Source organism: Penicilliopsis zonata, assembly GCF_001890105.1.
Source record: "Penicilliopsis zonata CBS 506.65 unplaced genomic scaffold ASPZOscaffold_2, whole genome shotgun sequence".
Taxonomy (NCBI): Eukaryota; Fungi; Ascomycota; class Eurotiomycetes; order Eurotiales; family Aspergillaceae; genus Penicilliopsis; species Penicilliopsis zonata.
Genome location: NW_019208912.1, coordinates 657276 through 680991, shown reverse-complemented (window position 1 = coordinate 680991; position 23716 = coordinate 657276). Strand labels below are relative to the sequence as shown.

The window sequence follows — 23716 nt, the reverse complement described above, 5'->3', positions numbered from 1 at the left end:
TACTCCGTACGGAGTACTCTATTGACTAACTATCTGTAATGCAATATACTAATTATTACTCCTAAAACTCCACTGCACAAGGTGAGTGCGTAATCACTTGGGCAACCCGTCTTGGCATCTGCTCCCATCAGAGATTCCCTCGTCGTGATCCAGCCAGTCATCCTATCCAACGCAGGTCGTTCGCTGGGGGGGTTTTGATTCTTTTGTTTGGTTCTCTGACCCTCTAGGCTGTCGGATCGTCCAACCGACGGCTGTCATCTCGGCGTTGTTCCTTTGTTCTCCCAGGGTCGTCCTTGTTGTTTTCGACCCTCCAGCGCCGAACCAGCCCTGAGCTCCTGGCTTACGACGCCTATTCGCGTCTACCTCCTATTCTACACGTCTCTAATCACTGTCAACCCTAAGCAGTCGTTGAATGCGGTTGATCGAGGGTAGTTCTGCTGCAAATATCTCTTCGGGTGTGGCGTGTCGGTAAGTCCACTCTATTGCTATTTCGTCTTTCCCAAGGCTTCACTTCACGCCTTTTCTGCTTCACGACTTTTCTCTGATACAAAATGACTACAGAAGTCGATCTGCCCGCCGTTACTCCCTCTCTTGATCCTCTAGCCAAGATGCCGGTCCAGGCGAGGAGGCATTCTTCGGCCTACCAGTCGCAACCGCCCCATGCCCGCGATGTCGAGAAACTGTCACACTACAAATCGTCACCACAACAGCAGCAGCAGCAACAACAACATCACCACCACCACCACCAACAACAAATACAATACCACCATAATCATCGCCGACGCGACTCAACAACATCCGAGAGCGAGGATGACTCCCTTTCGTCGTCAGCGCCCTCCTATCAGCCGATAATGAACGGTGCTGTACGGCGTGCTCGAGGTGGCGGTCCGGGCATCTTCTATCGTGTTCCCAACCGGATCATGCGAAAGTTGTGCTTGGGGCTGCTGGTAGCCCTGATACTCTTCATCGGGTCCTTGTTTCGGTTCACCCTTCCGACAGTAACGCCGGTGCCCCTGGAGTTGCCCAAACCTATCTCCAAGCCCCCGCCGTGGGAGAGCTTCCCCTTTCTGAAGCGTTATCATGGGGGTGTCCGCTCATTGGTCTCGCGCAAGGAAAACGTGCCTGAATACCCGGGAGATAGTGCCGACGACGTGTTGGCCTCTCACATTAACAGTGAAGAGCAAAGTGCAGCGAAGAGGGACCAGAAGTCGTTGACCATGTCCAGCGAGGTCTTCAACCCATACCCCGACTACGCGTCCGAAGCATACCAGTCGAAATACGGCGAGAAACGTGAATGCTTCTTGAACGAGGCGGGCACCGTGCGGCTCCCCCGGGTCCAGAGTTTCCCGGGCGTTCCGCAAGGCTTCCCCGACGCCGTCATGGGCTCCAACGAGATGATCGGCATCCGTGATGATGTCTGCTTTGATCGCTTTGGCCGTCTGGGTCCGTACGGCCTGGGATATGGTGCAAAGAGAGGCGGGTCAGGCGCAGGCTTGGAGGGGGATCGCGAGGGCGCCGAGAGGGTCTGGGATGACTACCCGCCCGTGGACTTTCGCGAAGTCAGCTGGGCCAAAGCCCAGAACCACTGCGCAGTCATCAACAGCCACCGGTTTGCGGATCTTCCAGAGCCTAGACTCGACCGTTTTCTGGCCATGCCGATTGGTTCGATCAATGTCGCTCACCCTGTCTCTTCCCCGCCTCAAGACGCAAAGAACCCCCCCAAGGTCGGGACGGATCGTCTCCCGCGGACTGCAGTCATCATCCGCACTTGGTCCGACTTTCAGTACACGACCGAGGATATCTTGTATCTGCGCTCCCTGATCTCGGAGCTGTCACTGCTCTCGGGCGGCGAGTATACCGTGCACTTTCTCATCCATGTCAAGGACTTGAACCTCCAGATCTGGGCGGATGACGATACCTACGAGCGGGTACTGCACGACGCGCTCCCGGAAGAGTTTCGCGGGATGGGGACGCTGTGGTCCGAGAAACAGATGGAACTCTTCTACCCGGGTCTCGAGGAGACGCTGGCTCGGGGCCTGGCGGTCCACGGGGTGTACCGCAGCACGTTCATGCCGATGCAGTATTTCTCCTACGTGCATCCAGAGTATGATTACTACTGGAACTGGGAGATGGATGTGCGCTACACGGGCCACTGGTACCACCTGTTCGACAAGGTAACCGGCTGGGCCAAGCAGCAGCCGCGCAAGGGTCTGTGGGAGCGGAATGCTCGCTTCTACGTCCCATCGCGGCATGGCTCGTGGGACGACTTCCGGCAGATGGTTCGAGTGCAGACCGAGCTGGGTACTGACAGTCCGAACAACCTCTGGAGCGCTGTCAAGCTCGGTGGCAGCGCCGATCAAGCCAATGACAAGAGCGCCGTGCAGCGTCAAGTGGAAAAGTTTGTGTGGGGGCCGCTGCGGCCACACGAGCGCGACATCCTCGAGGTGGAAGGCGAGGGGATCCCGCCCACGACCATCGACAAGGACAACTACAAGTGGGGGGTGGGCGAGGACGCCGACCTGATTGTGTTCAATCCGCTGTATGACCCGGAGGGCACGACGTGGCTTCTTCGCGATGATGTGACGGGGTACAACCGGGACGAGGGGATGCCACCGCGCCGCACAGCGATCATCACGGCGTCGCGGCTGTCGCGCAAGCTGCTGCACACGATGCACAAGGAAACGGCGCTCAAACGCCACACGATGTTTTCCGAGATGTGGCCGGCCACCACGGCGCTGCACCATGGATTCAAGGCCGTGTATGTGCCCCATTCCGTCTACATCGATCGCCGCTGGCCGACCGAGTATCTCGAGTCCGTCTTCAACGCGGGCCGCAACGGGGCCTCGGGCGGCGCCCGCACGGCGGTCTTTGGCGACCGCGAACATAACTTCAAGGGCACCACCTGGTTCTATTCGGCGGGCTTCGCGCCCAACCTGTGGCGCCGCTGGCTCGGCTATAAGGTCGACAACGACGGCGGCGAAGAGGAGGAGTTGGTTGGCGAGGGCAGGATGTGTCTCCCTCCCATCCTCTTCCATCCCGTGAAATCCGTCAACATGGTGATTGACGACGGCCTCGTCTAGTCTCCTTCCTCCTTGCACTGAATACATCTCACCCCTGGGATCACTGTTCAAGTTTATTAACGTCTCTTTTTTTTTTTTTTTTTTTTATCCTCTTGTACATGCGCGGCAAGCTCATGGCGCCCGGCGTTCCATCGCAGAGCCCCCTTTTTGACCTGTACAAACCGTGGCCTTTTTGTACTATCATGACCGGTTCTGTCTTTAAAAGACCTGCCTTTTGATTTTTCTAATGTAAAAAGCAAGCCAGCTATGGATGGATTCCCCTCTTCAGGTCAGATTTGCCTTTATTTTGGCTTCACATAGAAGATCTGATAATCTTATCATAATCTTATTTCTACCCTACTCTTTCTTTTCCATCGATTTCTATCCATTCCTTTATCATAGAACCTTGTATTAGCCGATCCATTGCTTATCATAGAACATTGTATTATAGCCAGGGGTCTATAATACCTTGATTATAGACTGCAGCAATCACAATGCACTTCTCGACAGAAAGTAGCCACAAACGATACCAACATGGTCTATTCTCTAGTAAATTAGAAGGACAGAATAATAAATAAATAGATCAGTCATTGTGTCAAGTCCAGATCCTTTATGGCTCTTAGTCTGTTTGCTAAGTCGGATGTCCGGTTAGTGACCGAGTCGTCCGAGCAGGGGATCTTTTCCCCCACCATAAATTTATTGTTGACTTGGCTACGACACATCTCGAGAAGGGAATTTCCAGCGCCTCCAGCCTTGATAATCATGCCGTATGCACTGCTCAATACGGGAAGCGATGAGTGCCTCTCGTTGGAAATGGAGGAGGAGGAATCTCCCCTCCCGTCGCCGTCGAGATCGAAGCCGTATTTGATGATGGCAACCGTCAGCCTGGCCGGGTATATTCACCACTCTATCTGCTGTTTTTGAAGGATCTGCGTTTATTTGAAGCCTAAAGCTAATATGTTGAAGTGCCCAGGCGGCATTTTCGATCCAATTCGCATACGGAACGGTGTGTACTAGTCCTGCCACTTCCAGTTACTAGCACAGAGGAATGGAAGTGATGACAGCAGCTATGAAACAGAATTACCTCGCCTCTCTAGGACTGAGTCCAGCGTTGGCCAGCATCGTCTGGCTGATCCCCCCGCTATGTGGCGGCATCATGCTCCCCGTCTTCGGAGCCATAAGCGACCAATGCCCGGCCACCTTCTTCTTCTTCTTCTCCAGCGGGAAGAGAAAGCCCTTCATCGCGGGAGGGGCCTTGACTCTTGCGGCCAGTCTTCTCGTCTTCGCCTGGAGCGGCGATCTGGCTCGATCCCTCGACGGTTCGTGCCGGCCAGATCGGCTTCACAGCTGTGCCTTGGCGCGCGACATCTCCGTCCTGTCTATTCTGGGCATGAATGTCTCCGTTCAAGCCCTGCAGGCGGGCGTGCGTGCTCTGATGGTGGATGTCTGCGGCGTGGAGCAGCAGTCCCAGGTTAACGCCTGGGCCGGGCGGATGGTCAACGCGGCGAACGTGGTCTATTACGGCCTCGCGTCGATGGATCTTCGACGGCTGTTGCCTTTCTTCGGCGATACGCAGTTGAAAGTGAACTGTGCGCTTTGCGCCTGTATTCTCCTCGTCACAGGCGGTCTTACATGCAGCATTTCTACGGAAGAGACCGCGACGCGGCCGTCCCGCTGGTCGGGCATTCGTGAGCGCTTCCGAGATGTGATTTCGGTCCTGCTCTCGCCCGATCTGCTTCATATCCAGGCCATCCAGTTTCTTACCTGGTTTGCTTGGTTTCCATACATGATGTACATTCGAAGGTGAGTCTCTTTTCTGTTGCAAATTTGGGAGGGTTATGGTAATAACTGAATATCAGTTATCTGGATGGCTTTGGGATGAAATCCACACCCAGTACAACGGTACAATACGGCTCTCTGGCTCTCTTGTTTCAATCTGTTATTGCGCTACTGGTGATCACCCTTCTCCCTCCACTTGCCAGTCGCATAACCAAGCGTCGCAGCGCTGGGGATAACACATCCACCGCCGACGGGAACGGCTTCGACTGGAAGACACACCGGAACATCTGGGCTGCCGCGCAGGTCATCTTCGCGAGCGCCCTGTTGGGAATCACGTTGACGAGCTCGGGCATAGTGAGGGTCATCCTGGTGGGACTGACGGGGACCAGCTGGGCGGTGATCCAGTGGGTGCCGTTCACATTTATGACGGTCAAGATCCGGGCTTCTTCCACCGCGGCGTGCTATCTGACCTACAAGGAAGATTCTCGGAACGTCGGCGCCATGGTTGGCTTGTTCAACCTGTCGATTGTCATCCCGCAGCTGGTGAGCATGCTCCTGAGCAGTCTCATTTTCTCTGCCATGACAGACCTGCTGCATGGACCGGCGGGATGCAGTCGACTTATCTTCTTTATAAGCAGTTTGATGTCTTTTCTGGGGGTTGTACTTACCACGAGACTGAAGTTTATGTAGATAGACAGACAGATAGATGCCTCATATATAGGACGAGTAGAAGAAGCCAGTACTTGATTAGATATGTATCTCTTACTTCCTCTATCCTTATTCCTTTGTTACTCTCCAGACTGGCCAGTTGGTCTTTCAACGACTATTGATTTTGTGCAACTGACGCAGATTTTTCCTTTAGGAAACCACGACCTGCTGAGATCTTAACCTCTTCATTCCTCCTCTTCTCTTCCTCTCTCTTCTATCTACCACAGCAGGATACTATTCATCGAACCGCAATAACTATAACTATCATATATCACTCACACATCTTGGTATGTCTTCTCAATCTGTCAAGAAACACCCAGAAACTTGAGGTACCTCGCTAATAACAGATTGATGATATCTAGCTCTTCACCATGCGTCTCGCTCTCGCCAGCCCAATGGCTCTGTCTCTCGCGTCCACCGTCTTGGCCGCTTCCAACTTCACCGAAGCTCCCATCATCACGAATAGCCAGCAGGGTGTGCTGTATGAGGCCACCCTGTTCAGCAAGCAGAATACCTCCATCCGTGGAGTGGTGACGGCCTGGGCTCCATCGAATGCAATTGGCGTCAAGTTCCACGTTGACTTTTGGGGATTCCCCCCGGACGTCCGTGGTCCTTACCGTGAGTGCAAAGCGTGTCCTCCGGGATCGAATTACTTTTTAAACTAAAGAACATTGCCTCTTAGCCTACCATATCCACCTCGATCGCGTCCCCCAAGACGGCAACTGCTATAGCGCCGGTGGACATCTCGACCCCTATGACCGCGGTGAGCAGCCTGCCTGCGACCCGAACCAGCCGCAGACGTGTCAGCTCGGAGACCTGAGTGGGAAACACTCGCCCGTCTACGTGGCTCCAAATGCGCAGTTCGAGGCCGAATACACCGACTTGTTCCTGTCCACCACCAAGGGCAGCGACGCGTACATTGGCAACCGGTCCATCGTTGTCCATGCGCCGGACGGCACGCGTCTCAACTGTGGCAACTTTGTGCTTCTCGAGGAGGTTGAGTAGGCCGAGTAGTTGGAGCAGATAATGACACACCTGTGGCCCTAAGAACCCACGGAGAATATTCTTAACTAGACAATGGATGATTGCATGTCATTAAACATTTGACTAGTAACCTGTAGAAACCATCATGATATCATAACCCCTATAAAAAATCAACGTAAAATAGATAAGTTATATCAAAGTCTCGTCCCCCCCCCCCTCAATTCGGCTGCCCATCGAGTCGTTGGAGTCTAGTCCGCATTGCCGACGGATCATACTGGCCCTCCTCACCACGGTACTCTTCCAAGACGACGGCACGCATGAGACGGCGCGGGGCACGACGGCCTGTGAAGAGTTCGAACTGGGCGAACCCCTGTTCGGGGAGGACGTCGAGGCCGTCGAGAGCGGACCAGCCGCGGTGGGAGAGGGCGCGCATCTGCATGATCAGGGGGGTGTTGAGGGGTTTATACGCCAGCTGGATAGATTAGCAAAAAAAAAAAAAAAAAGAAAAAAGTATAGAGGAGAGTAGAGAGAGGCTTTACATCAACTACGACGCCTCCGGTTGGGCTTTCGAGCCATTGGAGGGGCATGCGGAAGTTGGGCGGGGGCTGGCCGTCGATGCTGTGGGCGACGATACAAGAGACGACGATGGTGGGTTGTTTGAAGCCCGTAGGCCAGGGGTCTTGGAGCGAAGGGAGAACGTGAACGGTTGGTTTGTTGGTAGTGGGGACGGGCGGGTAGAGCGCCTGCTGGCGGTTATAGTGGGCGGCGAGCTTCTCGGCCTTTGCGACGGTGCGGTTGTGGACGAAGATGTTCTGCACGCCGAGATGGATGAGGGAGTAGACGGCGGCGCGGGCCATGCCGCCGGCGCCGATGACGACGCCCGTGGTGGCGGGGCGGACGGCGTTGGCGGGCGAGAGGCCGCGTCGGATGCAGTTGCAGATGCCGATCCAGTCGGTGTTGTCACCATGGAGGGCCTTGACGGGGCCGGCGCGGCTGCGTTCCAGGGCCAGCCAGGCGGGGGCCGGCGAGGAAGGGGACGAGGCCGAGGAAGGGGGCAGGTCGGGCGTATCAAAGTGACGGATCGGGATGAGCGTGTTGACGGCCCCGATGGCGCGCGCGTGTGGCGACATGGAGTGCAGCAGGGGGATCACCTCGGTCTTGTACGGTAGGCTGACGCTGGAGCCGCCAAAGTACGGGTTTTCCACGATCTCGTGAAGGCCGCGCAGGGTCGGCGACTGGTGGATGCTGTACATGTGCGGTAGGCCGGACAGCTTGTACGCCGCGTTGTGCATCGCGGGGGAGAGACTGTAGGTCGTGTTGGCCCCGAAGACGTAGAAGCGCATCGGGTCGAGAGTGAAGGAGGCGTATAGAGCCTCGCGAGCCTGTTGCACGTCGAGACAGGGCGAGAGCTCGCTTGATATAGTCCCTCCTCCGCCATTAATATTATTGCCACCACTACCACCACCACCACCACCACCACCGGCGGCAAGACTGCGGTGCGTGACCGGGGTCAGGATTGGGTTGTAGACCCCTGAGAGGCGGCCGAGTAGACCTGTGTTGTATGCAATGATGGGCGGATGGGGCCCCGGCAGCGAGTCGATACGATGGCGGAACCGTTGGACGGCAAAATTGTCATCGATCGAGGTGGCCGGCTGTGACAGACGTACCAGGTCGCAGCCAAGTCGCCTGGCGCGGTCGTACCGTTGCATGTGCTCGGCCTCGTCCCAACCGTGCGGCGGCCCAGCATAATGGCCAATGATGCGTGTGGAGCCTTTGATTGCAATGACCTGCGAGAGCAGACTGTCACTGTAGCTAAGATCTACTGTGAGAAACTCCGGGGCTAGCCGTAGGCCGTGCCGAATCAGTTCCATATAGGCTTCCTCGGGGCGCCGTGCATGCCCAGGGGTACAGCCGCCGTGACTGGTAGGCGACGGGCTTCTCGGGGGCATCTCACTCTCGACATGGTAGATCAGGGGTACGATGATATGCCGACGGATCGTGGAGACGGTCTGGCTGATACGGTCTGCAAAGGCCGAGTCCAAACCAAGCTGCATCGACGGTGGGTTGGCCATATCAATAGTCAGCTCGAAGGCATCCGAACTTGATTCCAGGTCCTCAATGTCCAACTCTCGTTCGAGCAGGGCCGACAGGGGCACCGAAACGGCATAGGTATAGGTGCGGGACTCGATGGGTAGCAGCGAGAGTGGAAAGGATGCCTGTTGCTTGCGCAGATGGGAGAAGTTGCCTGTCGCAAAGGCGATGAAGCGCAGAAAGTCGCGCTGCAACCGTTTCAGTGTGAGAAACGGGGTTGAGGACTGTAGCCGATGGTCTAAACTTTGACATTCTTTGCTACTGCTGTTGTTGTTATGGTGGTGGTTATTGTTGCTGTTGTTGCTATTGCTGCTGCTAATGCTGTGGTCTTCCCCGGCTGTCTCGGGCAGATTGAAGAACTCCAGATTGGAGCAGGCACGGTACAAGGGGCCCGACAGCTCGAGAAAGCGGCGCACCCGCGCCGTGTCCCAGGCCTGGAGGTATGCTTGGATGCTCTCCGGGTCTCGAACGACGTGAACGACGGGGTGTGTCTTTGCGTATTCCCTCAGCAGACGCTGCCCGGTACGCTCCATCGACCCGGGCCCGCAGGCGATGACGCAGCCGTCTCGGTGGTCGGCCAGCATCGAGTCGATAACCCTCGCCTCCTGCTGGCGATACTCGATGATGCTATATTCCTTCTTGAAGGCGGCGCGGGACCTCCCTGTCATCTGTTCGAAGTACTGGTCGGCATCGATCAGCCGGCGGCCAAACGTCGCGGCGAGGATGACCGCCAGACTCGACTTGCCCGTGCCCCGGATCCCGATCAGCACTATCGACGCACTCTGGTTGAAAACCCGCTGCGCCTCAAGCGGGCTGTCAAAGGGGATGGGCGACGCACGGTTCGACGTCAGGTCGCGGTCGGCCAGGGGCTGTTCGGCGAACGCATTCTGCTCGTTCGTATCCACCGACGCTGTCTGACTCCGACTCCGACCCGTAGTAGTCGCCGGCGATCGCATCAACCCGTGACTCCGACTCCCTTGACGATCATAATTGTTGTTGTTGTTGTTGTTGTTGTTGTTGTGGTGGTGGTGGTGGTGGTGGTGGTTAATGTGATTGTCGAATCTCTGTGCGACGCGTCGCTCCTGCCCCTCCACCTCATCGAGCTTGCGCTTCGCCGGTCGCACCAGAAGAGACATGTCCACGACTCTATCACACGAGATCCCATCCAGTCTGTAGTCTGTAGGGTCCAGGCAGTCTCTGTCCGACTTCCAACGGATGGCCTGATCTCTTGAATCACATCTGCCGGCGAGGCGCCAAACCCAGGTATAAATACCCCAGAGAACAGTGCAGCCAGCTTCGGCGGGCAAGAAAACAGCCTGTACAGCGCGCCAAACCCCTGCAACGCCAGCAAATCGTCCTTGGGGCCTCCAGCAGCGGCGGTGTGCAGCCTGGCGGACGTCGGACGAGGCCAACTTCGAGCGGCCTCGTCTCGATCCTGCCGAATTGGCGGGGAGGCGGCGGCGGAACAAAGCTCAGCCGGCGGCAGCCTCAGGCAGCCCGCGCCTGCTGAGTCAGCCCGCGCCATGCCGTTTGCGGCAGCCGCCAGGAGCAGATACGGATACCCCGCGGGGGCAAACGAATGGCCGGCTGGGAGTAATAAGCAGGCGTTGGCTGGGGCCGAGAAGGCGGAAAAGCGCAGTCAGGTTGGAAATAGGAATAGAAATAGACATAGAAATAGAAATAGACATAGGAAATAGGAAATAGATAATACAGAATAAAATAAAATAAATATATGGAATACTGTCGTGGTTAATGTGTCGTGTTGTCTGTGCTCCTGGAGCCTGGAGAAAGATTTAGTCACGGGATTACGCTCGCTAACCGAAGCAGCGGCGAAGGCATCCAAACTCTCCTCTCCGCCTGCAGCAAGCACCAGCCATCCTGGAGGAACAGCCATCCGACGCCCCGCCGGGAAGAAGCGCCCAGAGAGTCTAGAAGACGGTCGAGGTGAGGCTGCCAGTTCAAGTCTACGGCTACATGCGTTGTTGAAAGCCGGTGGGCCCTTCCTCCTCCCCAGTGAGCAAGGCCTCGGTCGGCAAAGGGTTCTCACGTACGATTCGAGAGGAGCGACGATCGATCATGCCTGCAGGGCTGTCGAGGGGACCGCCGAAGAGATTATTATGAGCACCGAGACCTCACGCCAGGCCCCTGGCGGAGCCAACAACAACAACAGCAACAACAGCAACAAGGCGAAGAGGCGATGGACCGACGCCGACGAGGAAACCACGACGCCGACCGCGACGACGACGGCCGCTGCCCGCTTTGCACAGAACCATGAAGACCACGCCACGCCGCCGAAACGGCATCGGGTCTCGCGAGCCTGCGACAGCTGCCGCTCCAAGAAGGACAAGTGCGATGGGGTGCAGCCGGTGTGCTCGACCTGCGCCGCGCTGTGCCGCCCCTGCACCTACAAGACCAATCCCAAGAAGCGAGGCCTGCCCACGGGCTACATCCGCACCCTCGAGCTGCTGTGGGGGTTGATTTTCTGCAAGATCCAGGGCAGTGAGGATGTCGTGCGGGCGCTGCTGCGGGCTGCCAACATGCCCAGCCATCTGGCAACGATGGGGAAGGAGGCCGAAGGTTCCGATACCCTGATGTCCTCGTGGAAGAACAGTAGCGTGCTGAGGGAGATCGAGCGGCTCTTAACCCTGTTGGATCAACCGGATGAGGAGGCAGATAAGGCAGATTCGCCGCGGGAGGCCGACGCTCGCATCCTGCTGGCCCCCGAGGCCCTCGAGTGGCAGATGCCAGAGGGGCTGGTCGTCATGGCTGACCCTTCGGACCCTGCCATGGTGATGCCCGGGTACTCCCCGGGTAAAGCGTCGGTGAGAGCGATGGCCACCCCGCGGGTGACGGCGGCGGCGGCGGCGGCGACGACGACGACAACGACGACGACAATGATGATGATGATGACTCGCGACTCGAGCACACAGACCGACCCCTTGTTGGACCAGACCCCCAGCGGTGGGATACGAGACCGACGCAGCACCCTATCACAATTACCATCTGGTTCAACGTCATCGGCGCCATTGTTCACTGGCATCCCAGAACCCCCCCCTTTACAACTACCACCAAACGCGTGGTCGCTCTTCGATATCTATTTCTCATACACGCAGTGTTGGTTTCCTATTTTGGAGAAACATGACATTCTACGCACCGCATACCGATACGCTGAGGCTGACGTCCGCCTGCCCGCCGCCTCAGCCGGCTCTGGCGATCACGCCGCCCTGTGGGCCGTTCTGACGCTGGCGTCTATTCAGGAAACCTCCATCCCATCCATCCGGCGGAGTACTACCACCACTACCGATCATCAACAACAACAGCAGCAGCAGCAGCAGAACGACCGGCCGGACCCGGCCCGTCTATACACCATCGCTCGGACGTTGGTGCCGCTGGAGACGGGCCCCTTTGAGATCGGACATGTGCAGGCGCTACTAGTTCTGTCTCTTGTAAAATTTGGCCAGCAAGAATGGACCACGGCGTGGATCCTAGTTGGCCATGCGGTGCGGATCGCGCGCGCGCTGGAACTGGACCGCCCGGGGACAAAGATGGCGCCCAAACCGGGCTCGGCCGGCGAGAGTCAGTCCGCGGGGCGAGCAAAGCATGTGTTCTTCGGCTGCTTTATACTGGAGACGCTGGTTGCAATGCAGACGTCGCGGTTGCCGTCTCTCTCCAAGGAGGATCTCGTGACGGTTGGTCCGCTCAATGAAGACGGGCTGGACGAATGGCACCCATGGGAAGACCCGACAGGTCTGCGACCCGTGCAACCGGGGGCACGAGAACCGTCCTTCCATCGGGGCCCTTTGCACGGCCTGAGCACTTTTAACCGGCTCGCGAAGCTGGTGGCGATTTTCAACGAGCTGTGTTTTGTAAAACGGGACCCGACCCGAGTGCCCGCGCAGTTGGAAGGCCTGGAGCACCAGCTGCAGCTGTGGGCAGCGGCGCTGCCACGGAGTTATCGGGTCGACTTGCAGAAACCCTCGGGGGGGTTGCCGGCACCGCACATCTTCGGGCTGGAGATGATGTTTGAGAGCGTGATGAGTGCCTTGAGCCTGGAGATGGCCATGTTACCGGAGCAGCCGCCACAGCATCTGGAGACGGTGCACGCGCGTCGAGCGGTCGAGAGTTCACAACGCATCCTGCAGCTACTACAGACATACATGGAGACGTACAGTCTGTCGGCCACATCGCCCCTGTTTGGAACCATTCTGAGCTTCTGCACGCGGCACGATGCCGGGGGCCAGGCAACGTTATTGGACTTTGCGCCGGGACTGAGCAGCAAGATCCAATCGTTCTCATCCCATCTATCGATTGTCTGGAGTTTTCCAGAGATTACTATCATGCAGCACGCTTCATACAGTCTCGGTGTATCTTCCGCTACTGCTGCTGCTGCTGCTGCTGCTGCTGCTGCTGCTGCTGCTGCTGCCACCGCCGCGCCTGTTCCTCCGCAGAACTTTGATATCGACCAGATCATGGGTGTGCCTTCGCAGGCATCGGAACCACTGATACCCGGGTCAATCCGGCAACCCGTGACGCCAAGCTCGTTCCTAAACCCATGGGGGCGAGAGGAGTCGATCCGGATGACGCCGATGGCTACCGGCTCGACTGGTGGGATGCGGCCTTCGCTCTCGTCGCCCAAACCAACGCCCACGGCCAGCAATGCGGGCACTAATACCAGCACCACCAACAACCTGCTTGAAATGACGCCCTTTCCGAACCAGTACGCCTACGACATGAACCTGGGTCTGGTCGAGATGGACGGCTACGGTCCGCGGCGGAAGATCGCGCCGGACCTGGACGCACTTTTTGACGAGCTTGCCTCGCTCGATGGACAAGACCGGTAAGCCATAAGCCACCGCAGGTTATTCTATTCCGCATTACTTCTAACCTTTAAATTAGAACCGACAGTCACCCCGAGTTCATGCAGAATCTCGGGTTCGTGGCCGACGCCGGGATGGATCTGTACCCGTATTCGCAGACCGAGCCATTTCTTTTAGCCCAGACCCAATTACGGCAGAGCATCTCGCCGAAATAAATGTATTATACTATTTCAATCTGTCACTGTACACTGTATCTTGTAGTGTGTTATGACTTAATTCTTGAAATTCAGAACAACATGGTCGACCGCAACTTTATACCCGTAAACCCCCAGGCCGACAATGATGCCCGCCGCCTTGTCACTGAAATAAGAGCGATGTCTCCATTCCTCGCGGGCATGGACGTTGGTGACGTGCAGTTCGATGAAAGGGATGTCCACGCCCAAGAGGGCATCCCGGATGGCGACCGAGGTATGCGTGTACGCTCCCGGGTTGATGATGATGGCGTCGACGCCCTGGGAGCGGGCTTCTTGGATACGATCCACGAGGGCGCCCTCGTGGTTGGATTGGAAACAGGCCAGGTGGGCGCCTAGCGAGCTGGCTTGGGTTTTCGCTTGGGATTCCACCTCGGCGAGCGTCGTGCTCCCGTAGAGGTGCGGTTCGCGGGTGCCCAGCAGGTTGAGGTTGGGGCCGTTGATGAGCAGGATGTTCATTTTTCTGGTTGTTTGAATAGATGTTTGAATAGATGTTTGAATAGATGGGTGATGGTGTTGACTCTTGAGTGACTCTTGAGTGACTATTGAGTGCTCGGGTGAGCGCTTTCCCGGGCCGAGGTTGTTAGCATAACTGATAGTTATTATTGTTTAGTATGGAGTACTACACTTGAGTCTGTCTATTAATAAGACAGTAATAACTAGTTAACTACCTAGTAATAACTATGTAATTACTATAACTATGTAACTTGTAAGTATTATGGCTTACATAATAGGCTACCAGGCTACCATCGGCTACCAGCTGCTTAGTCAGCCGCTTACTTGCGGGGTCAGGACTCGTCTTATCAAGTAACTGGAGTAACTGACTCACGGTCCTGTTCATTCTCTCTCAAGGACATCATCTGAATCACATTGAACACATTGAACACAATGACACACGCTCTCGACCTCGACCAGATCTACGCCTTTGCCGTTGGTCTCGGCCGGCGCGCCGGCGAGCTGCTGCTCGCCCGCGCCGAACAGCGCATCAGCGGCACGGCCGAGGCGGTTCTCGAGAAGGACAGCGCGGTGGACATTGTGACACAGACAGACGAGGGTAGGTTCGCCTACGTTGATCTATATTCTATTGTATTCTATTGTATTCTAACCAGCAGATGTGGAATCCTTTATCCGCAACGCCATCCAAGCCCAATATCCCACCCACAAGTGCGCAATATCCTGACCCTTTCAACGGACGGTCTTTTTTTTTTCTTTCTTTTTTTTTGCTGATTGTTAGATTCCTCGGAGAAGAAACATATGCCAAAGGCCAGTCGCGCGATTACCTGATTGATGACCAGCCGACGTGGGTGGTAGACCCGTTAGACGGTAAGACGCAAGACGCAAGACGCAAGACGCAAGACGCAGCATATACATGTGTGTGTGTGCTAAGTGTATAGGGACCGTCAACTATACCCATCTATTCCCCATGTTCTGTGTGTCGATTGGGTTTGTGGTAGAGCAGAAACCGGTGATCGGGGTGATCTACTCGCCCTTTCAAGACCAACTGTTCTCCTCGTGCACGGGGCGAGGGGCCTGGCTGAACGAACGCCGCCGTCTGCCTCTGCTGCAGAAACCGAGCATCCCGCCCATGCCGGCCCATGCGCCGAGTCAATGCGTTTTCGCCTGTGAGTGGGGGAAAGACCGTCGCGACCACCCGGACGGAAACCTGTACCGCAAGATCGACAGCTTCCTCAACATGGCTGTCGAGCGGGGCGGGAGAGAGGGAAAGGGAGGCATGGTGCATGGGGTGCGCAGTCTGGGCAGTGCAACCTTGGACCTGGCATATACTGCTATGGGATCGTTTGATATCTGGTGGGAGGGGGGGTGTTGGGAGTGGTAGGGCATTAAAGAACATTACATTATTTCTAATCAGGGGAACTTCTGTTACTGAGAACATTTTCTAATTAGGGACGTCTGCGCTGGAATCGCCATCCTTCTCGAAGCAGGCGGTCTTGTTACAACCGCCAATCCGCCAGAGGATATCAATGCGCCCATTGAAGACTTTAAACTGGGCAGTCGGCTCTACCTGGCCATCAGGTATGTTTCTTGTCTATCCACCTAGGATATATTCTGACAACCAGACCCGCCGGCCCGTCCTCGACAGAGACAGCAAGGGAAAGCCAGGAGAGAACGGTGCGTGAAGTGTGGCGGCGTGTTCGGAATTTGACATATGAGCGGCCAGGCTGTTAGCATACACATACACACATATATACAGAGCTGAAGATAGTGCAGACAAAGATGCAAATATACTGTAGTCTATCGCTGTATCTATTATAAATTCTTGGTCCTCTCCGCAATGGTCTCCTTGATCATCTCCTTGACTTTATCAACCAAACCCGGGATCTCGACGATATCCTTGCCCGTCCAGAGCCGCGACTGGTCCAGACCCTGCCAGAGCAGGGCCTCCCAGCCGAGAATCACCTCCCACCCGGCATCAGCAGCCAGCTGGCCGATCTCCGTCCAGGGTTTCGGGTGGTAGCACATTTCAAGGATGACGCGCTTCTCGGCCGTCGTTGTCGACGAGCCGGCCTGGTTGGTGCGGAGGAAGGTGGTCACGGTTTCCCGCGCGGTGATCTCCTCGGGACTCTTGGGCGGATAGTTGGGGATCCCCGAGACGATGGCCGTCGGCGGATCGAGCGCGGCAGCCTCCTCGGGAGTCTTGACGTGGATCAGGGGCGCTCTAGCCGTGAGGGCCGGGTCACGCTGAGCGTCCTCGGCGAGGATGGTGGCCACCTCCGCCTCGTCCCGATTGACAATGTAGATCTTGGAGGCTCCCAGCCATTTCCGAAGCACATACGCTGCTGTCCGCGCGGTACCGCCGCCGCCGACAATCAGAGCCGGACGTCCCTGGGTGACGGCGTTGTGGTGAAGCAACGACTCGCGGATCCCCGAGCAGTCGGTGTTGGTGCCCACCAGCAGCTTCTTGCCGCCCTCCTCCTCTCCCTCCTTGAGATAGATGGTGTTGCAGGCTCCCGCCTGCCGGACGTCCTCGGTCAGCTCGTCCAGGTGCGGCATGATGGCCACCTTCCAGGGCATGGTGACCGAGGCGCCCTTGAACTTCGGGTTCGCGCGGATGCTCGCCAGGAAGGTCTCCACGGGCGGGCTCTTGGTGTAGGGTGGCGGGTACGTCGCCGACTCGCCCGTCACGCTCGACAGCGGGATCTGCCTCCAGTTCAGGCCCAGGTGGTCGAAGACGGTCTGGTGGAGGGGGGGGGAGAGCGAGTTGAGCAGCGGGTGGCCGTAGAGATAGGCCACTCCGTCGAGGTGCTCGGGGGAGGTGATTGGTTCTTCGGACATTATGATGATTACTGTACAGAAATGAAATCAGAGAGAAGAACAGAGGGTTGGTAACAGGAAGGATAATGAGAAGATAGAAGAAGAGAATAACTAACGAGCGATAGTTGTAGGAACGAGTCGAAGAGTGGGGGCTGACTCAGCCGGAGAAACGCTCACGCCTACGGAGTTTTATTACTATCTACTAGTAGTAGTCTATCAATACTATCAATACTATTACTACTATTACTACTACTAATATTAATATTCCTATTACTACAATAATACTAGTACTACTACTACTACTACTACTACTACTACTACTACTACCACCACTAGTTACTACCATCGTATCTTACCCAGAGGGTGAACGCTCTCCCGCTGGTCATAGCGCATCCGGGGAATCTCTCCCCCCGGGTGAGTAGGATATTAGTAATCAGACAGGGGTAGTTGATCTTTGGTCAGGGTTAGGGTTAAGGGTTATTAATAAACTAGCCACACACTAGCAGAGTTACTAAGATTGCCACTCTCTGCTAGTTATCCAACCATACCCCGTATTTCCTCCACACCTTAAGTCTTGAGTTTATTCCAGGCTCAACCTTTTTGTTCCTAGAGGATGTGCCAGATTCACAGGATCAGCCTTATCAATTACTACTTACTACTTAGTACTTACTTAGTACTTATTATTAATGCCTGTACGTAGTCTACAGAGTATTTGTACTCGTACTTCTGACTGTCTAGACTCTAGACCCTAGACTTTAGACTCCAGGAATGGCGAGTACTCCGTAATCCCAGCCTGCGTTCCCACAATAACAATCACACGGCCATTGACTGGATAGGCCAAGCCAGACCAAGAGGCCAAATCCATGAGTCCCCCTTGGCACGCCTCGGAAAACTCTAACAGAAGAAAAACGCACATGGCGATTTTGACTTTTCCTCTTCGTTTTGCCGCACATTGTCTTTCTCCGCGATCTGCGATGGGTCCGGGGGGTCTGGGGTCCGGGGTATAAATCCCTTCCTACTCTCCCTTTTCACACTTATCATCACTGCTTCTCTTCTCTCTTCACTCTTCTCTCTCTTCTCTTCTCTTCTCTTCTCTTCTCTCTTCTCTTCTCTTCTCTTCTCTTCTCTCTTCTCTCTTCTCTTCAATATGGGCATCCTCGCGCTGGTCGAGGACCGCCCCACCCCGAAAGAGGTGTACAACTGGCGCGTCTATCTCCTTGCCGCCGTTGCCTCCTGCACCTCATGCATGATCGGCTATGACAGCGCCTTCATCGGGACAACCCTCGCCCTCGCCTCGTTCAAGGATGAGTTCCACTTCAACGAGATGAGCACGAGCGCCGTCAATCTGTTGAACGCAAACATCGTCAGCTGTTACCAGGCCGGCGCCTTCTTTGGCTCCTTCATGGCCTACCCCATCGGTCACTTCTGGGGTCGTAAGATCGGCCTCATCTGTGCTTCCTTGATCTTCATCCTTGGTGCGGGACTCATGCTCGGCGCAAATGGCGATCGCGGTCTGGGGATCCTCTATGCCGGTCGGGTCCTTGCTGGCTTGGGTGTCGGGGCCGGTTCGAATATCACCCCCATTTATATCTCTGAATTGTCGCCGCCGGCGATCAGAGGCCGTCTCGTCGGTGTTTACGAACTGGGATGGCAGATTGGTGGTCTGGTTGGATTCTGGATTAACGTATGTTATACTATATATATATATATATATATATATACTTACTAACTGATTGATAGTTTGGCGTCAATGAAACCCTCCCCTCAAACCATAAACAATGGCTGATTCCCTTTGCCGTGCAACTGATCCCGTCTGGTCTGCTGATTATCGGGGCGGTGTTCATCAAAGAATCCCCGCGCTGGCTGTTCTCGCGTGGCCGTCGCGAAGAGGCAATCAGTAACCTGAGCTGGATGCGCCAGCTGCCCGTCGACGATTTATACATGATCGAGGAGATTGGAGCGATTGATCTCGCGCTGGAGCAGCAGCGGGCCACTATCGGCATGGGATTCTGGAAACCGTTCCAAGCCGCCGCCACCAACCGCAAAGTCATGTACCGGCTGTTCCTGGGTAGCATGCTCTTCTTCTGGCAGAACGGGTCCGGCATCAACGCCATCAACTACTACAGCCCGACGGTGTTCAAGAGCATCGGCGTGACGGGCACAAACACCAGCCTGTTCACGACGGGAATCTTCGGCGTGGTCAAGACGGTGGTCACCATCGTCTGGCTGCTGTGGTTGATCGACCGGGTCGGCCGTCGCTTGCTCCTGCTGATCGGCGCCTTGGGGGGTTCGGTGTGTCTGTGGATTGTGGGCGCGTACATCAAGATCGCCCAGCCGACCAAACACCCGCGCACAGACGGCACCCTGAGCGGTGGCGGCATCGCCGCCATGTTCTTCTTCTACCTGTGGACGGTGTTCTATACACCGACCTGGAACGGAACCCCCTGGGTGATGAACTCGGAGATGTTCGAGCCCAACATGCGGTCCTTGGCGCAGGCCTGTGCCGCCGCCAGCAACTGGCTGTGGAACTTCCTCGTCTCCCGCTTCACCCCGCAGATGTTCGCCAAGATGGAGTACGGCGTCTACTTCTTCTTTGCCTCCTTGATGCTCCTCTCCATCGTCTTTGTCTTCTTCCTCATCCCGGAGACAAAGGGTATCCCCCTCGAGAGCATGGACCAGCTGTTCGAGATCAACCCGGTCTGGAAGTCGCATGGCGTCCTGCTTGAGCGGCTGAGAGAGAACGAGGCCGAGTTCAGACGCGAGATCAAGAACGCCGGCCTTCCGGAGAAGGAGACCGTCGAGTGTGTCGAAGGGGTTTAGCGACAATTGCCATTATCTTGATATACCTTCCATTAGTTATAGCTTTATACAATATACCTTACATTAGTATCATTATCTTGAATATCTTCATACTAAATATTCATCCGCATCAACGTCCCCAGCCAAGGCGCTTTATCTGCTCTCGGCAGACTAAAGTCGTCGATGGCCTGAAATCCTTGCTGTTCATAGTATCGGACCAGTTTCTTCTGGTTCCCCGCCCAGCCGTCCAGGTAGATCACCCTTTTCTGCCTGGCATGCCCATACTTCTGGATCTCACGGAGAAGAGCCGCCCCGGCGCCGTGGCGGAGACTGCTGTCCACCCGGCTATCGGTGATGATCACCTCCAGGTAGATGGTATCCGTCCGCTCGACGCATAGGTGAGGCTGCGATGCGATGTATCTGGGCACCCAGTCTTCCCGAACGAACGCAAAGCCGACCGAGAGGAGTCGTCGTCCGTCGGCTGCAACATGGACGCGAAGGGGTGTAGGACTACTAGTCTCATCGAGAGGGTCGTCTGTCAGCTCCCTTTCCACGATAAAGATGCGCAGGCCATCATTTTCGTCGTTCTTCTTATCTGTAAGGCTAAGCTGCTCTGACTGGCGAACCTGCTGCAGTGTCTCCTCGGTGAAGCCGTCTCGATGGGAAAACAGTGTCGTCCCCCATTGCTCGTTGCTGCCTATCGACTCTAGGAAGGGAATCACGGCGTCAAAGACGGAGACGATGAAAGAGCCGTCGCCTTCAACTGTTCCAACCTCTCGGACTTGGAAAGACATTAAAGACAGGGAGAAGATCTTTCTTTGTTCCAAGGTTGATTCTTTCTCAGAGCCAGGAGGTGAACGTCTGCTTATCTGAAGGATTTAGTACCATCACATGACATAAAAGCCTCACTGAGTCACTGTTATTCTCTTGACTGCCTAATATTTATCGACATATCCCTCTAGAATAAGCTGGGCTCCTTCAACACTGCTGATACTGTTCAATGGATGAGTGAAGGTTAATTAGTATACTCCATCCACGTCTACGATTTCCCCCTCCAACGCCTTCTTGACGGCCTGCACAACCGTCAACGCCCTCAGCCCGTCTTCTACCGAACAACTCGGCTGGTGTCCATTCATGACATCGACGAAATGCTTCAGCTGCGCGTCAAAGGGGACGCTCTCCTCCACGGCGATGTTCTCCGCGAGTAAGGGTTCATTCCAGCTCTTCTCGCCGGTATAGCTCCAGCGAGTCATATCCGGGACACTCAGGGACGCGTCGGAGCCGAAAATGCGGTAAAAGTCCACCCGCTGCTTCCCCTGTGTACCTGGCTGACTGTTGGCGGGGATGGTAGGATTCTCCCCGGTCCCGGATTCAAAGTTATAAGGCGACGGGGTTGCATCGCAGACGAGGAACGAAGCGACGACGCCGGACTCGAAGCGGAAGAGAACCAACGCCCCTTCGTCGGCGGAATGATCCGCTCCTCGTTGGGAGGGGATCCCCTCTGCGTGGACGCGAGAGATCTTGCCGAAAAGGAACTGCAAGACGTCGACGTCATGGATGAGGTTGATGCCCAGCACCCCGCCGGCCGGGCCCTTCCTCCAGACGCCCGAGTCAAAGTACGAGGCTGGCTTGTAGAGGGTCCACAGGCCGTTGACGGCAATGACGGAGCCTAGACTCTTTGCGTCGAGGAGTTGCTTCGTCTTCACCACGTAGGGATTGAAGCGGCGGTGGTGACCGACCAACACCCTTGCCGCCGTGGGGTCATTCTGCCTCAAAGTCACCATCTCGAGCAACCGCTTCGCACTCTCCACCGTATCGCTGATGGGTTTCTCCAGCAGGACGTGGATGTTAGCTTCGAGCAGTTCTTGCGCGAGGGGGACGTGGGTATGGTTCGGCGTGCAGACGATGGCTCCGTCGGGACGAACGCCAGCGAGAAGCATCGCTTGAACCGATTCGAAGTAGGGGGTGTCTTCCAGGTCCTTTGCCGTGGATCGCGCCGCGGGCGATGGATCGACCAGAGCCACCAGGCTGGTTGATGGGTTGGAGAGCACCGAGTGGGCGTGGCGGGGGCCGATGAGGCCTGCGCCGACAATAGCTATTGTGTACATGACTCGTCTCACAAGATCATCAATGTAATAAAAACAGTAATCTAATTATATCAACTCAGCCATGTATATTTATATTCTATGAGTCAGACAATTACCCCAGAGTATCGACCCTGATTGTCCGGGGTATTCGCTCGGCAAATGCCTTTGCCAGACTGCATACATATTGATGGCTGTGGCATTGAACAGACTCTCTATTAAGCTACGAAATATCTCAAAGAGATTGGATGGAATTATTCTAATAGTAGATCCGCTTATTCTATAGTGTACAGTATGTTATATGGTGTACTGCTTATTACCATGTGGTGTGTAGCTGGTATAACTATAAAATAACTACCTAAGTGACTACTAGATTACATAAACCAGATTAGATTAAAGGATAATTATGAAAGGAATATTAATAATACAGAAAAGGAGGGAGAAGAAAGACTCCGGATAAACGCTTGGAAATGTTCTGCCGCGTCATCCAGGCTGGCTCAAGACTTTGACGCTTCACTGCCACGCCTCAATTCTACGATTGTCATGTCTTGATACTGCACTGTATATTCTCCTGTATATTTACATCTTTATCTCTCATATATTCTACGATTATATATATACTGTTTTTCGATTTCGATTTCTATTTCTATTTAAAATGAACAGACCAGGCATTGCGTCCATGTCGCTCAGCCGACCAGGCCTGCACTCGCTGCTCGACAAGCTGCGGATTGCATCCCAAGCCGGGTTCCAGGGCATCGAGCTGTTCATCGACGACCTCGACCATCTGGCCGAGACGGAATGCAAGTCCGACCTGGAGGCTGCGGCGCAGAAGGTGCGCTCGTTGTGCGACAGCCTGGGGCTGACCATCATCTGCCTGCAGCCGTTTGGCTTCTACGAGGGCCTGGTGGACCGCGCCGAACACGACCGGCTCGTGAACGAGAAGCTGCCTCTGTGGTTCCGACTGGCACACATCCTCCAGACAGACATGATCCAGGTGCCTGCCAACTTCCTGGGCCCGGATCCCGAGACCGGCCTGCCACGCACGTCGGGCGACCTGGACCTGATCGTCTCGGACCTGCAGGAGCTGGCGGACCGCGGGCGGGCGCAGAATCCCCCCTTTCGCTTCGTGTACGAGGCTCTCTGCTGGTCGAACCACATCAACACCTGGGAGGCCTCGTGGGAGGTTGTCCGGCGTGTCGACCGCCCCAATTTCGGGCTCTGTCTGGATACCTTCAACATCGCGGGCCGCGTGTACGCCGACCCGGCCCGCGCGGACGGCAAAACCCCCAACGCAGAGGAGGACATCAAAGCCTCCATCGCGAGACTCACCGCGCAGAACGTCGATCTCGCCAAAGTGTTTTACATCCAGATCGTCGATGGCGAACGTCTCGCCGCCCCGCTGGACGAATCCCATCCCTTCCATGTCGCCGGCCAGCCCGTGCGCATGAACTGGTCGCGCAACGCCCGGCTCTTCGCCTTCGAGCAGGATCGTGGCGGTTACCTGCCCGTCCTCGACATCGCCCAGGCCATCTTCGAATCCCTCGGCTTCCGTGGCTGGGTCTCCCTCGAGCTGTTCTCGCGCACCCTCGCGGACCCTTCGCCGCAGACGCCGGTCGTCCATGCCCAGCGGGGGTTCGAGTCGTGGAAGAAGCTGGTCAAGGCTTTGCAACTCGAGGAGCCTCAGCATCGTTTGTAAACATGATACATATACATATACATATACATATACGTATACATATACGTATATACTCATATATATATATATGATAAGAGAGGGGGTTATTATTATAGAAATAGACGTATACCACACTACAATACCATCAATTATTAATATTATCTTGTTGAATAGTATATACCTCCAGGGTTGAGCC

At 55.6% G+C, this 23716-nt stretch overlaps 12 protein-coding genes across 12 annotated transcripts; 7 read left to right on the top strand and 5 right to left on the bottom strand.

Annotated features, from left to right (window-relative positions):
- Nucleotides 1–608: 608 nt before the first annotated feature.
- Nucleotides 609–3080, top strand: ASPZODRAFT_59139 (hypothetical protein; the record flags this gene model as incomplete). Its single annotated transcript, XM_022728823.1, has 1 exon — nucleotides 609–3080. One exon carries the CDS (start codon nucleotides 609–611, stop codon nucleotides 3078–3080), a length of 2472 nt encoding a protein of 823 aa, XP_022584293.1.
- A 693-nt stretch (nucleotides 3081–3773) lies between these two features.
- On the top strand, nucleotides 3774–5605 carry ASPZODRAFT_128312 (hypothetical protein). The gene is made up of 3 exons (XM_022721990.1): nucleotides 3774–3952; nucleotides 4026–4862; nucleotides 4919–5605. Exons 2-3 carry the CDS (start codon nucleotides 4129–4131, stop codon nucleotides 5526–5528), a joined length of 1344 nt encoding a protein of 447 aa, XP_022584292.1. The 5' UTR covers nucleotides 3774–3952; nucleotides 4026–4128; the 3' UTR covers nucleotides 5529–5605.
- An 80-nt stretch (nucleotides 5606–5685) lies between these two features.
- ASPZODRAFT_1026982 (hypothetical protein) lies at nucleotides 5686–6771 on the top strand. Its single transcript, XM_022720811.1, has 3 exons — nucleotides 5686–5833; nucleotides 5909–6164; nucleotides 6229–6771. The coding sequence occupies exons 2-3, from the start codon at nucleotides 5918–5920 to the stop codon at nucleotides 6549–6551; spliced, it is 570 nt and encodes a 189-aa protein (XP_022584291.1). The 5' UTR covers nucleotides 5686–5833; nucleotides 5909–5917; the 3' UTR covers nucleotides 6552–6771.
- ASPZODRAFT_139144 (hypothetical protein) lies at nucleotides 6748–9757 on the bottom strand (the record flags this gene model as incomplete). Its single annotated transcript, XM_022724520.1, has 2 exons — nucleotides 6748–7002; nucleotides 7070–9757. 2 exons carry the CDS (start codon nucleotides 9755–9757, stop codon nucleotides 6748–6750), a joined length of 2943 nt encoding a protein of 980 aa, XP_022584290.1.
- A 387-nt stretch (nucleotides 9758–10144) lies between these two features.
- Nucleotides 10145–13653, top strand: ASPZODRAFT_149256 (hypothetical protein; the record flags this gene model as incomplete). Its single annotated transcript, XM_022725471.1, has 3 exons — nucleotides 10145–10264; nucleotides 10889–13458; nucleotides 13518–13653. The coding sequence occupies 3 exons, from the start codon at nucleotides 10145–10147 to the stop codon at nucleotides 13651–13653; spliced, it is 2826 nt and encodes a 941-aa protein (XP_022584289.1).
- A 57-nt stretch (nucleotides 13654–13710) lies between these two features.
- Nucleotides 13711–14148, bottom strand: ASPZODRAFT_139142 (hypothetical protein; the record flags this gene model as incomplete). Its single annotated transcript, XM_022724519.1, has 1 exon — nucleotides 13711–14148. The coding sequence occupies one exon, from the start codon at nucleotides 14146–14148 to the stop codon at nucleotides 13711–13713; it is 438 nt and encodes a 145-aa protein (XP_022584288.1).
- Nucleotides 14149–14577: 429 nt separating this feature from the next.
- Nucleotides 14578–15876, top strand: ASPZODRAFT_58515 (hypothetical protein; the record flags this gene model as incomplete). Its single annotated transcript, XM_022728772.1, has 6 exons — nucleotides 14578–14743; nucleotides 14802–14853; nucleotides 14924–15012; nucleotides 15084–15522; nucleotides 15595–15723; nucleotides 15768–15876. The coding sequence occupies 6 exons, from the start codon at nucleotides 14578–14580 to the stop codon at nucleotides 15874–15876; spliced, it is 984 nt and encodes a 327-aa protein (XP_022584287.1).
- An 81-nt stretch (nucleotides 15877–15957) lies between these two features.
- On the bottom strand, nucleotides 15958–16983 carry ASPZODRAFT_58197 (hypothetical protein; the record flags this gene model as incomplete). Its single annotated transcript, XM_022728752.1, has 1 exon — nucleotides 15958–16983. One exon carries the CDS (start codon nucleotides 16981–16983, stop codon nucleotides 15958–15960), a length of 1026 nt encoding a protein of 341 aa, XP_022584286.1.
- A 639-nt stretch (nucleotides 16984–17622) lies between these two features.
- Nucleotides 17623–20098, top strand: ASPZODRAFT_128304 (hypothetical protein). The gene is made up of 2 exons (XM_022721989.1): nucleotides 17623–18646; nucleotides 18703–20098. The coding sequence occupies exons 1-2, from the start codon at nucleotides 18110–18112 to the stop codon at nucleotides 19780–19782; spliced, it is 1617 nt and encodes a 538-aa protein (XP_022584285.1). The 5' UTR covers nucleotides 17623–18109; the 3' UTR covers nucleotides 19783–20098.
- On the bottom strand, nucleotides 19691–20575 carry ASPZODRAFT_128303 (hypothetical protein). Its single transcript, XM_022721988.1, has 2 exons — nucleotides 19875–20575; nucleotides 19691–19798 (listed from the first exon to the last, which is right to left on the bottom strand). The coding sequence occupies exon 1, from the start codon at nucleotides 20553–20555 to the stop codon at nucleotides 19875–19877; it is 681 nt and encodes a 226-aa protein (XP_022584284.1). The 5' UTR covers nucleotides 20556–20575; the 3' UTR covers nucleotides 19691–19798.
- A 99-nt stretch (nucleotides 20576–20674) lies between these two features.
- ASPZODRAFT_128302 (hypothetical protein) lies at nucleotides 20675–21923 on the bottom strand. Its single transcript, XM_022721987.1, has one exon. It carries the CDS (start codon nucleotides 21867–21869, stop codon nucleotides 20781–20783), a length of 1089 nt encoding a protein of 362 aa, XP_022584283.1. The 5' UTR covers nucleotides 21870–21923; the 3' UTR covers nucleotides 20675–20780.
- A 425-nt stretch (nucleotides 21924–22348) lies between these two features.
- ASPZODRAFT_128301 (hypothetical protein) lies at nucleotides 22349–23697 on the top strand. Its single transcript, XM_022721986.1, has one exon. It carries the CDS (start codon nucleotides 22501–22503, stop codon nucleotides 23539–23541), a length of 1041 nt encoding a protein of 346 aa, XP_022584282.1. The 5' UTR covers nucleotides 22349–22500; the 3' UTR covers nucleotides 23542–23697.
- Nucleotides 23698–23716: the final 19 nt, after the last annotated feature.